The sequence below is a fragment of the Rhinatrema bivittatum genome, chromosome 7, assembly GCF_901001135.1.
Source record: "Rhinatrema bivittatum chromosome 7, aRhiBiv1.1, whole genome shotgun sequence".
In the NCBI taxonomy this organism is placed as follows: Eukaryota; Metazoa; Chordata; class Amphibia; order Gymnophiona; family Rhinatrematidae; genus Rhinatrema; species Rhinatrema bivittatum.
Genome location: NC_042621.1, coordinates 143,281,990 through 143,296,028, shown reverse-complemented (window position 1 = coordinate 143,296,028; position 14,039 = coordinate 143,281,990). Strand labels below are relative to the sequence as shown.

The 14,039-nt window shown below is 43.7% G+C and overlaps 1 protein-coding gene across 8 annotated transcripts in view; it reads right to left on the bottom strand.

Annotated features, from left to right (window-relative positions):
- CCSER2 (coiled-coil serine rich protein 2) overlaps positions 1–14,039 on the bottom strand; it is a 547,725-nt gene that overhangs the window by 238,027 nt on the left and 295,659 nt on the right. For all 8 annotated transcript variants that reach the window (XM_029609300.1, XM_029609304.1, XM_029609303.1 and 5 more), the window contains exon 4: positions 6,960–7,050. In XM_029609300.1, coding sequence (XP_029465160.1) covers positions 6,960–7,050 — 91 coding nt within the window. The remainder of the gene's footprint in view (positions 1–6,959; positions 7,051–14,039) is intronic.

Below are 14,039 nucleotides of genomic sequence, written 5' to 3'. Positions count from 1 at the left end.
CGTACGCTGTCTTTTCCTGCAATGTGAGAAGCTGAGATCTCCTGAAGATGCACTTCCGCCCATTCCATAAATTGGGCAATTTCCTGTGACTCTTGCTGTCTTTATTCCTCCTTGCCGATTGATGTAAGCCACAGTTGTTGCATTGTCCAACATTACTCGGACCACTCGGCTCTGTAACCGATCGCTGAACCACAAGCATGCCAACCGGAAAGCCTGGGCTTCCAGCGGATTGATGTTCCAGATAGACTTCTGTATTCCAGCACCCTTGCACTGTCAGCTCCTGACAGTGAGCTCCCCCAACCCTGGAGACTCGCATCTGTCGTGAGTACTAGCCAGTCCAGTGATTTTAGGGAAACCCCCTATTCTCAGATGAACCGCTTCTAACCACTGCAGAGGTGTGCAGACGTCCATCAGCAGGTGAAGCCGAATCGAACAGTCCTGAGACTGTAGACTGCAACAAGACAGCAGAGTGTGCTGAAGTGAATGTTTATGCACCCTTGCCCACAGCACCAGGGTCGCTGCAATCAATCTAAGTACCTGTAAATAGGACCATACTGTCGGGCGCATTGTGTTCATCAATAGATGCACTTGCATCATCAGCTTCTGAATACGACCCACTGGCAGGAACACCCTGCCCTGCTTCATGTCGAACCGAACACCATGATATTCTAACAACTGAGATGGCTGAAGACTGCTCGCATCTAGGTCCTTGTTACCAGACCTAGATGCAAGTCTCTAGGTCCGGTAACAAGGAAATCACCTTGCGCGACACCTGAAGGCTCTCTTCCAGAGTCTTGGCCTAAATCAGCCAGACGTCCAAGTACGGATAGACTAGAATCCCATCCTCTCTCAACACTGCTGCCACCACCACCATACCCTTGGAAAAATTTCTGGGAGTGGCGGTCAAACCAAAAGGTAGTGCTCAAAACTAATAATGACCCGGAGACGCCCACAAGATGGCTGCCTGAATAGACGCGTCTGTGAGAAGCTCCCGAGGTTTCGTCTTTAAACTGTTTTCCTGAAGAACGTTATGCCCCATACTAAAAGAAAAGCGAGGGTACGGGGGACAGAGATGACATCTACCCCGTTGGAGTCAAGTCAACCCCGCATCGGGAGTTTTTTCGCGGCGGTCTTGCCTGGAACACCCGGAGAGCAAGTCGCTGTGGGAGCGGATACGGAGCGTGATCTGCTCTCCCTGACTCTCGAAACATCTCTTAGCCCCGGGTCTCCACGTAAACTGGCACCACCAGGACTCGTGGAGGAGAGAAGAATGTTGGAAGCTGTAGCCCCCCAGGAGTGGGAAGAAACAGCTGGACGAGAGATACCACCGGAAGGTCGTGGAAATCTAGAGCAAACGGCAAAGGTACAGCCCCAGAGGGGTAATGGCGTCCTGGGACTGGAAAGTGCTGTTAGGCTGTGTAATCTGAGCCTGGATATTGGTGCCGGGGAGATAGTGGGCGGAGGAGACGAGAGGGAAGATTTAACTAAGACTGAGAGAGTTATAATTTCTTCAACAGAAATTTCCCTAACAATGATCTGGAATGCTTTGCAAGCACTGGAAAAAGCAGTTGTGGGTCTCACTAAAGAAATTCGGGAAGTTAAAAACCAAGTAACAAAAAATGCAATTGAACTTACACAACAAGAAGTGAGAATACAAACAATGGATGGACGTATAAAGGAAGTGGAAAAAACACAACTAAATTTAATTCAGAGTGAATCAATTGCTAATAAGAGGCTTGAGAATATAGAAAATTCCTTGAGATCCCACAATCTGAGATTTTTGAATTTCCCGGTTTTGAAAAACATTTCCCCACTTGATCTGTTTAGACTTTATACAACTCAAATTTTGAAAATGCCTGAAGAGGTGAAACCTGTAGTAACGAAAGCATACTACCTACCAACAGCGGATTCTAATCCTGGAAATATAGATGAACATTTACTACCTGATGTTACCACTTTACTTGAATCCTCACAAGAGATGATTGTGATCCAGAGGAGAACTTTACTGATTTCTTTTGCGTTTCTTATGGATAAAAATAATGTTTCTAAATATTTTTTTAGAAACAGTCAAGAAAAATTCTTTGGTCATAAATTGTGGTGCTTTCCTGATATTGTTAAAGCAACCCAAACCAGGCGTAAACTTTTCATTGATATGAGAGCTGAAGCGATTCAAAAAGGGGCTCAATTTAAACTGCATTTCCCGTGCAAATGTTTTATTTTTTACCAGCAACAGAAATATATTTTCTTAGAACCCTCCCAGCTTAGGGATTTCTTGGCTTCTCGCCCCTAAGAAGTCTCACTATATAAGTGGAAATTGAAATAGGCAAGAGTTCTATCAGGCTGTTAATTTTCACGTAGTAATAGATTACCTTAAAATCGCTCCTTTTATGAGGTGTCTCCGTATTTCCTATATTATTTAAAATACAAATAGTATGTTGCCTTATAAGATGTAAAGATTATTGTGTTTCCATTTGTACTTTATAATTTTCAAACAAGTTTTGACTTGGATGTATATTAAAATGAGAAATAAAAAATTTAAAAAAAAAAAAAAAAAAAAAAAATCTAATAATGACCCTCCAAAACCGCAAAGCGCAGAAATTGTTGATGCTCTAGCCAGATGGCAATATATAAGTACACCTCTGACACATCCAAGAACGTCAGAAACTCCAACTGAACTGCCATTATCACTGAGTGCCTGGTTTACATGAAAAAACGAGTCAGCCATAAATGACAGTTGACCCCCTTGAGATACAGGATGGGACAGAAAGAGGCCTCCTTTGCGGGCACAAAAAAGTTAATGGAATATTGGCCTGTATTTTCTTGAGACGTGGGCACTGGGACCACAGCCCTCAGATTGAAGAGTCTTGACAATGTACACTCCACTGCCTGCCTCTTCTGTGGGAAGTTGCAGGGAGACACCATGAATACTTCCCCGAGGAATACTGTGAAACTCCAGCAAATATCCATCTCGTATTACCTCCAGGACCCACTGGTTAGATGTGATTTCGACCCAATTTTGATAAAAGAGAGAGTTGATTCCCTATCTCCTGTTCCTGGGCACACCTTCACTGGGAGGCTGGGGGGGGGCTCCACTGCCTAAGCCTGCACCCCGTCTGGGCTGTCTGGGATGAAAGGACTGAGACCTACCCAAAGGTCGAGCCCTCTGAAAGGCACCTCATCTGTAGGACCAAAAACGTTTGGATTCCCTAGTTCGAGCTCTCATGCTAAAGGATCGCAGTGTTTGTTTTTTTATCCTCTGACAACCAAGGAATCTGGGACTCGCCCCACTTTTTGGTTTTCTCCAGCTCGCTCCCAAACAAAAGTGAGCCTTTAAAGAGAAATTTTGTAAGGTTAGACTTGGAGGTTACATCGGCTGACCAATTTCTCAGGCATAACTGTTGCCTGGCTGTTATTACCGAAGCCTCCCTTCTGGCAAAGTGCGGACCAAATCACAGCCTGCATCTGCCAAAAGGCCAGCTGCCAGATCCATCACAGCCCTGGAATTCACAGCAGATTCATCAACCTCCTGAGAGAGAAGTAAACAAGAACAAGCCAACAGAGAACCACAAGAAGCTATCTGCAAAGTCAATGCCTTTGCTTCAAAGGCTTGCTTAAGGATGGCTTCAATTCTATCTCACGCATCATTCAAGGCTGCTCCTCTCTCTAGGTAAATTAGTCGTCCTCTTAGTGACGGCAAACACAAGCGCATCCACTTCGGAAAACGTAATTACTCTCTGGCCACCGGATCCAGGGGAGTACAGTCCTTCAAAGAACATAAGAACATAACATAAGAAATTGCCATACTGGGTCAGACCAAAGGTCCATCAAGCCCAGCGTCCTGTTTCCAACAGTGGCCAATCCAGGCTAAGTACCTGGCAAGTACCCAAACACTAAGTAGATACCATGCTACTGATGCCAGTAATAGAGTGGCTATTCCCTAAGTCACTTGATTAATAACAGTGAATGGACTTCTCCTCCAAGAACTTATTCAAATCTTTTTTAAACCCAGCTCTACTAACTGCACTAACTACATCCTCTGGCAACAATTCCAGAGCTTAATTGTGCATTGAGTGAAAAAGAATTTTCTCTGATTAGTTTTAAATGTGCTACTTGCTAACTTCATGGAGTGCCCCTAGTCTTATTATCCGAAAGAGTAAATAACCGATTCACATCTACCCATTCTAGACCTCTCATGATTTTAAAGATCTCTATCATATCCCCCCTCAGCCATCTCTTCTCCAAGCTGAACAGCCCTAACCTCTTTAGCCTTTCCTCATAGGGGAGCTGTTCTAATCCCTTTATCATTTTGGTTGCCCTTCTCTGTACCTTCTCCAGTGAAACTATATCTTTTTTGATATGTGATGACCAGAATTGTACGCAGTACTCAAGATGTGGTCTCACCATGAACAAATATAGAGGCATTATGACATTTTCCGTTTTATTCGCCATTCCCTTCCTAATAATTCCTAACAGTCTGTTTGATTTTTTGACTGCTGCAGAACACCGAGTCAAAAGACTCCTACCCCTTTACAATTGATCTTGAGTGGTATGCCCCCGGAAGCTAATCAATTCTTGAATGGCCTCCAGAATAAAAAAAAAAATCAAAATGGGATATTTCTTAGACTCAGACATGGATTCAGCCACAGGACCTCCCAGCATGTTCAAAGTCTGGAAAATCAGAGCCAATATCTCATCTCTATGAAAGAACTGCAAAATATCTCTATGTGGCTCCAATTCTGGAGGAATTTCCCCCATCCTCCAGGGAATAAGGATCGGCTTCATCATCCATGCCATCTAGATCTCTATCGGGAAGACTAGCAAATGATCTAGGCGTACTCCAACACTTAGCTGCACCACCAAGCGTGCAGGATTTCACCACCTGCGACTGACCTGGTAAGATTGGTCGGGGCCGAGGACTGAGCCTGGAGAAAAGACTGCAATCCAAGAAAAAATTCCATCCAAGAAAAGGCAGAGGGATCCATGCCAAAACCAGGGGGCATCTATCCTGTGCTTACTGAACTATCTTCCCCCGCTGACAAACCAATTAGGGGAGTTCTAAAGTCAGAGGACACTTCTGGCATCTTTTTATCCAGGCCTGCATCAGGCTGGGAAGAACCAGGCTTAGTAAACTCAGACGAGAGCAATTCCCCCTGAGCTTCCAAGCAACACTGACAAGTTAGAGGGAATGCCAGGCTGAGGTGACAAGCAGAACAGAGAGTAAGGCGCTTAGGTTTCTTCGCTATAAGTGCAATGAGTCTATCAGCATGCTCTAACAAGTGACTGAGAAGTGTGCATCCAGGTGTATCCACGCTGCAAAAAACTAGGCGTCCAAAATTTAGGGGTACAACCCTGTGCCTCTAAGAGCGTCCAAAAACTGAGCTCCCACAAAGCCACTCAGATTGTGTGCATAAGTAAGCATGTACACAAACGCTCAACTAGGCACCTAACCAAGCATCCAACTAGGTGCCCAACTGGATATACAAACTGGGCACAAAGCTGCACTTGCATGAACAGACGGAACTGAAGTGGGCATGCCTAATGCACAGGAAAACGTGCGAAACAGAGCCATTGCCTATCACGCAGCGAACAAGGGAAAAAAAAACAACCTAAGAGCGGGACCTAACCAAAAACAGCTGCTTATGGCCCCCCAAGCCCCTCTAGAGGCAGAAACAAACGTCAAATCGGCACGCCAAGCAGGGAGACTGAAGGGAAGAGGAATACCTACAAAAGAATTCTGTTTTTCTTTAGTTTTTTTTTTTAATTCTTCGTTACCTGAGCTCAGCCCATCCCGGCTGAGTACAGAGTGTCTCCGGCTGCGGAGGGAGAGGGCATGTACCATCACCGCCACCAGGAATTTTGAGGCCCCATACAGCAAGCAGACAGCGACGGCCCGCGCGCTTTGCCGGCGCATACTGTCTGACGCGGCGGTGACGTCACAGCCGCGTCAGACAGTGAACGCTGGCAGGACAGAGCGCGCGGACGAGTCTCTGTCTGCGGTGCTCTGTAAATCAATGCTATGCGTGTCTAAAAGACACGCATAGCATTGATTCTCTCCCTTCTCTGGGGCCCGCACCCAGGGCCGGCTCCAGGTTTCAGTAGGCCCCTGGGCGACAGACTGTCGGAGAGAGCCTCAGTGGGCCTCTTTGCCATGAACTAATACATCCCCCAAGCGCACCTGCCGCCTGGCGGCTGCGGCGGCCCCCATATGTGGCAGTAGATCCTGGGGCCCCATACTGCAGGCCCAAGAATACTGCCCTGATGGCGGCCCTGCCGCCACACTCTGTTTCCTACACCCGCTAGCCTTTCAGCTGTTTTACAGCAAAGTCCACGCCAGTTGAAAACCAGCTACTGGATCAAGGCACTCATCTGAAGGAAGGATACAATATCTATCACCTCAGGAATTCTCAACTGAGGGAGGGACCATATGGTATCACCATAGGAGAGCAGGGCGAATTAATTTTCCTTCTTTTCTCCTAAAAACTTTAAGCAATCCCCAGTAGGGAGATTCATGTCCACCATTGGCTGGAGACTGAGAATACTGGTGGGCTGATGTCAGTGCAGGGGTATATATATATCGTGACTTCAGTTTTGCTCCATCTCCATCTGCTGGTAAAGGTGCATAAACCCATTTGTCCTGGATCCACCTGTGTAAACACTACGAAAAACACAATTTAAAACTGCATCTTCACTTCCACAAAAATCAAAAGAAAAATGATGTTGAAAATAAAAAAAGATTGAAAATAAATAAACTTAACCAATGATGATTTTAGAACTCATTCCAAATAATTATAGAGCCTTAAAATAAAAAATTACGATATTTGTTTTCCTTCATTTAGATTAGAACCAGCAACAATATGAAAAGCAATTTGATGCAAGAAAACTTGTAGGCTCAACTGAGATGTGAATTATGTTCAAGTTTCAGGTTTGGTTTAATTGCCAGTTTTAATTGTTATACAAACCATTATCATAAAGCGTATCCTCAGGGAGGTCCACATCCAACATGAGGTCATCATCTTCCAAATCACATGAGTCAATGTTATTCAGAATATCCTACAAGAGAAACGATAAGAATATGAGGAGAGGAATGGTGTATGCAACAAACATTTTTGCATTATATGAACCCTGATTTTCTACATGATTACACTTATGATATACAATGTACTTGCATTATAACATTAGAAAATCTGAGTTGACAAGTTTTTATCTAACTAATCTTGCAATTAATACTTTCTAAAGACAATTCTTCACATATGAGAATTATTGACCATATTACTAATAATTCTGGTATAACTAAAGTGTAAAATATAAGTGTAAAATTGAAAGAACCTCTACATTTGAAATTGTTCGCCATGGTGAAATCAATTCTATGAGAGACTGGAATAAGATATGAAAAAATAAGAAACAGATCAAACATTACAGATGATTCTAGTCCTAGAGTAATATGACAAATGAGGAAATCATGGACCATTTGTATTAGGGAAACAAGATAACAGAAAAATGTTAGGAAAATTTTGTCACAAATTCCAGCTTTTAATATGTAGCTTAAATAAAAAGGATGGGCTAAACAAAAACATTAGCACATGGTGAAATTAACAAAAAAAAAAAAACAAAAAACCAACATTGTTCATAGAAAAAAAATAGCATACTTATAAAAAGCAGCCCAATTAAAAGCATTAATTTAAAAGATGTAAAAAACTAAGAATATCAACACAAATTAAGGAATAAAGGAACAAATTAAAAAATAGATTCAAATCAAATGATCTTGAGGAGACTCCAAATTTGACTACAGATAAGATTCATAGAAGATAAGAATTCACTACAGAATTATGCATAAGGCCATTACCACAATATTTAAAGCCATCCATCACCAAGCTCCACTAAACCTACAAATCCCATTCAGAAAACATACCTCCTCCAGACCTACTAGAGAAGCTTACCGAGACTCACTACATGTCCCCCATGCCAAAACCTCTCAACATATATCATTCAGACACCAAGCTTTCTCTACAGCAGGACCATCTCTATGGAACTCCATTCCTCCGGAACTTAGTCAAGAACCGTGCCTTCGAACATTCAGAAAAAGGCTTAAGATGTGGTTATTCAAACAAGCATTTCCAGACCCTATTTGAATCGTATATTAACGACAACCACAATCAGACATTCTTATAATACTGTAAATAATAGCTCTTACCGTTAAGTTCCTTTAGACTTTCTTCCACCCAGTTTTAGCATCCTGTTTTATTGTAACTTCAGAGTTTTTTCAATACACTTGTTACAGTTCTGTTTAGTTATTTATTTTACACCCCCTTGTTTAATGTAAACCAGCATGATGTGATACTAATCTTGAATGCCGGTATAGAAAAACGCTAAATAAATAAGAAAATTGTGGAAAAGTGGACAAAACATGAAAGCACATGAAACATGAAAGCAGCATGCATAACCACTAAAATCCTAATTAAAGAATCTTAAAAAGCTGAACAATGAGATTAACAAAGTTAATATATAAGTAAATAACTAGAAAACTTCAAGAAAGATTGTAGAGAAGTGAAAGATGCTTTCAATCAAAACAAGAAGAATTCCAAAAACTGGAAAAAGAATACCTCCTACTGTTTAAAATGTTTTTATTTTTTATATATATGAAACAAATATAGAATGAAATTAAGCATAAAAGACAATGAAATTAATTTACAAAAGAGGGAAAAATTATCCAAGAATAGAAGAGTTCTTGGAAAATAACTTTACAACTATTACCTGCAGTTAAAACTCCTTATATCCACTAACAAAAAAATATCGCTATCATCAATGAAGAGGAAGTAAAAAAATGGAATGCTGAGTTTGCCAAAAAATAAAGTGCCTAGAGCTGATACATTTGCAGAGTTTCTGCAGAATTCAGGTGAACTAAGATTTAGAAGAGAAAGAGGAACAAGAGATGTATCTACTTACTGTGGAATGCTCAAAATTATTCAAGAAAGATCAATCTGTTTGATTATGCCAAGCCAACTGGTAGAGTAACTGATGGCAAACTGGTAGAAATGTGTGGCTCTGATAAACCAAAATATGAAGGGTTTGATATTCAAAGCTATATATGCACATAAAACATGGTTTTATGTATGTAAACAGCTGTTATAAAATAGCCCGAGGCTTTATGAGCATTAAAGTATGCACACAACCTGGTTTAGCATGAACTTTTACGCAATCTGGGGAGAAGCAGTTTACAATTAAAACCTATGCACACATTTTTGGATTTTAAAAAGTATGCAAACAGTGTCCAATCACACCCTCCAAAGTAACTTTGTGCAAATTATTTTGTGCATGTACCAGGCCCAATAATTGTAAATTTTCAAAGCAATCATATGCACATAACTTTGCTTTAAAGGTTCTGGGTAAAGTCTGTACGTGAACGGTAATGCACAGACTTTCCCCAAGCTTGAATAGTTACTAAACTACCTTCAAAATCAGGTTAATAAGAAATTATTACTTATCTGATAATTTTGTTTTCCTTAAACCAGACAGATGAATACAGGACCACTGGGTTATTCACCTCTACCAGCAGATGGAGACAGAGCAAACTGAAGTCACAGTATATATATACTACTACAGTGACATCAGCCTGCCAGTATTCTCTTCAAAAGCCAACTGTGGACAGACTAGCAAAAACTTGATTAATAACAGACAACTATTTCAGCACTCACCAACAAGAAACACTGAGCTCAGACAAAACGTATTAACACTAGTCTAGGGACTAGATTAACACTTACCAGTAACCCCTGGAACACATAACCACACAGGAAGAACACAGCACAATCATTTGGCAACCAAGGGTGGAAAGCTGAATTTATCTGTCATCTGGTTTAAGAAAAAGGAAATTATCATGTAAGTAGTAATTTCTCATTTCCTAGTACCCATACAGATGAATTCAGGACCAATGGGATGTACCCAAACTACTCCTGAATAGGGTGGGAGGCTGCCCACAGTCCTGTCAAAACCGCATGTGCAAAGACTGCATCCTCCTGGGCCTGCACATCCAGACCTGAAAAAGGGGTGTAAGGAGGACCACATCATAGCTTGGCAAATGTCAACGGGAGACAACAACGTAACGTCCACCCAATACAGTGCCTGAGCCCTAGTGGAATGAGCCCTAACCTGAACAGCAAATGGCTTGTCAGCATCCTCATATACATCTGTGACTACCTCCTTAATTCTGCGAGCTATTGAAGCCCGCAAAGCTGGCTCAACCTGTTTATCTCCACCATGAAGGACAATCTGGCCAGTCCTGCACAAAAGCATCAATACCCAAGGACTTTGGATCTCTCCTGCGACTGAAAAATAGAGGAACCTTCTCATTGCGAGAAATTGCCAGCAGATCTAGAAATGGAAGGTCCCAGCAATCCACTATCAGCTGAAATGCCTTGTCTGACAATACCCATTCTCCTGGGTTCAGACTCTCTCTGCTGAGAAAGTCTGCTCTTACATTGGCTTTTCCTGCAATGTGCGAGGCCGAGATCTCCTGAAGATGCACTTCCACCCATTCTATAAGTTGGTCTATCTCCTTCAACACTTGCTAGCTCTTGGTTCCTCCCTGCCGATTGATGTAAGCCACTATCGTTGCATTGTCCAACATTACCCGACCCTGCAACCTGCCACTGAGCTGCAAGCATGCCAACCAGATTGCCCAGGCTTCCAGACGATTGATGTTCCAGAGAGACTCTTCCACACTCCAGCGCCTTGCGTTTTAGTTTCTGACAGTGAACTCCTCAACCCTGGAGGCTCGCATCCCTTGTGAGTATTAACCAGTCTGGCAATTTCAGGGAAACTCCCTTTCTTAGATGATCCACTTGCAACCATCACTGGAGGTGAAAGCAGACTTCCATTGGCAGGTGGAATCGAATGGAATAGTCCCAAGACTGTGGGCTCCAACAAGGCAAAAAAGCACTCAAAAGGACGCATATGCACTCTCACCCATGGCACCACTTCCAGGGTTGCAGTTATCAGAGTACCTGTAAATAGGACCACACTGTCGAGCATATAGTGTTCATCAAGAGATGCACTTGTGCCATCAACTTCTGAATATGAGCTTCCAGCAGGAAAACCTAGCAACTCCCAACGACTGAGATGGTTGATGGCTGCTCTTGGCTAGGTTCACCTCCCAACCGAGCTCCAGCAATAGGGAGGTCACCAGGCAGCTCTCTTCCAGAGCTTGGCCCGAATCAGCCAGTTGTTCAAATATGGATGTACCAGGATCCCATCCTCTCTCAACTCTGCTGCCACCACCATCACTATAACCTTGGAAAAAGTTCTGGGAGCTATGGCCAGACCAAAAGGCAGTGCCAAAAACTGATAATGGCACCCCAACATTGCAAAACACAGAAAATGTTGGTGCTCCAAATCGGATGGGAATATGGAGATATGCCTCAGACAGATCCAGGGAGGTCAGAAATTCCCCTAACTGCATTGCCATTATCACCAAGCGCAATGTTTCCATGCGAAAATGAGTCACCCATAAATGATGGTTAAACCCTTTAAGATCCAGGATGGGACGAAAGGAGCCCCCTCTTGGGCACAATGAAATAAATGGGATATCAACCCACATTTTCTGGAGACATGGGCACTGGCACCACAGCCCTCAGACTGAGGAGCCTTGACAATGAACACTCCACTGCCTGCTTCTTCTATGGGGAGTGACAGGAAGACACCATGAACACGTCCCAAGAAACACTGCAAAACTCCAGCGCATATCCTTCTCATATCACCTCCAGGACCCACTGATTTGATGTGAATTCGACCTACCTCTGATAAAAGAGAGAGGTGCCCCCCCATCTCCTGTTCCTGGGGGTGGGTCAGCAAACCTTCATTGAGTGGCTCGGGAGGTTCCACTACCTGAGCCTGCACCCCACCTGGGCTGTCTGAAGTGAAAGGACTGAGACCTACTGAAAAATCGAGTCCTCTGTAGGGTCAAAAATGCTTGGAACCCCTGGTATGACCCCTCATGCCAAAGGGGCATAGCGTTTGCTTCTTATCCTCATATAACAGAGGAACTGGAAATTCACCCCACTTACTGGCCAGTTTCTCCAATTCGCTCCCAAACAATTTATCAGCCATAACCGACGCCTGAGCGCTATTACGGAAACCGCCCCTTTGGCTGAGGTGCGGAGCAAATTGCACCCCGCATCTGCTAGAAAGGCAGCAGCTAGCTCCATAACTGCCCTGGAATTCTCTCCAGAGTCATCGACCTCCTGAGAGAGAAGTAAACAAGAGCAAGCCACCAGGGAACAACGTGAAGCTATCTGAATGTCACTGCCACTGATTCAAATGTTTGCTTAAAGGTGACCTCAATCCTCCTATGTGCACATTCTTCAAGGACACTCCTCCCTTCACGGAAATACCCGTCCACTTAGACACAGCACAGACAAGCACATCCACTTCGGAAAACGCAGATGCTCTCTCATCACTGGATCCAGGGGGTATAGGCCTTCCAAAGCCCAACCCCCTTTGAAATTTGCCCCCAGGTCATCCCATTCAAGATCAAACAATTCTTGAACAGCCTCCATAAACAGGGAAAAAACAAGAAACTTTACACAAAGTAACCAAAATTGGGATTTTTCTTTGACTCAGACATGGAATCTGCCCCAGGTACTCCCAGCATCTTCAACATCTAGGAAATCAGAACCAGTGGCTCATCATTATGAAAGAATCATAACACAGTCCCGGAGGAATTTCTCCATCCTCCAGAGAGACAGGATCAGCCTCTTCATCAGTATCATCAGGATTCCTATCAGGAGGACCTGCTGCCAATCTAGGTGTACTTTGGCACTTAACAGTAGTACCGGATGAGTGAGAGGCCACCGCCTGTGACTCTGACCTGATAGTATTGGATGGGGTTGAGGACTGCGCCTTAAGAAAAGACTGCAATCCTTGAAAAAAAATTATACCCAAGATAAAGCAGAAGAATCCATGCCAAAACCAGAAGGTACCTGTGCTGCACCCACTGAGCTACTGTCCCCCGATGATGAACCAGTTAAGGAGTTTGAAGGACAGGAATCCCTTCTGACATGGCCTTACCCAGGCCCTCATCAGGCTGGGAAGAACCAGGCTTAGTAAAATCAGAGGAAGATAATTCTCCCTGAGCCTCTAAGCAGTGCTGGCACAAGTTAGAGGGTACTCCAGGCTGAGATGCTTGAATATGACAGGCAGCATAGAGGGAAAGGCGCTTAGGTTCATAGCCACATGCACCATTGGTCCATCAATATGCTTAACAGGCGACTGAAGGTGTGCATTGAGCTGAATTCATGCTACAAAACTTAGAAGCACAAAATTTAGGAACACACAATTTAGGCACCCCAAGGCTAGGTGTCGCAAAACTAGGTGCACTTCCGCCATGCCAAACTCAAGCACACAACCAATGCATCCCAGACTGTGCACAAGCAGCGCGCCCAAAAGAAACCAGGCACACAAATCAGACGCACAGCCAGACACACTTGCACACAAGACAGTCCGGAAGAGAGCAGCCTAACACGCAGAAAATAGCTTGCGGAAATGCTGCCACAGTCTATCGCACGGTGCACAGAAAAGAAAACCTAATAGCAGGGCCTAGCCCACCCAGGCTTTTCAATCCGCCAGGCTGCCCAATTCCCTTCACCTCCCACGGGAGTGGGAGCGGGAACGAATGTCAGAATTTCGCGCCGAGCATAGAGACCAGAGGAAGGGGAAGGCTTACAAACAATCCACAGTCTACCTTTTTTTTTTTTTTTTTAAACCTTACCTGAACTCAGCCTTTCCTAGCTGAGTACAGACATGGTCTCCGGCTGCAGGGGGAGAGGGCATACACCTACACTGCCATGCTCGGCTTCCTGCACCTGCTGCTTTTCAGCTGTTTTAATCAGCTAAGTCCACACCGGCTGAGAAAACCAACTACCGTACCAAGGCACTCATCTGAAGGACCATGGAAATCACCTCAGGAATTCTCAATTGAGGGGAGGGACCATTTGGTATCACCGCAGGAAAGCAAGGCAAATTAAATCTCCTATTTGTCCTCTAAAATT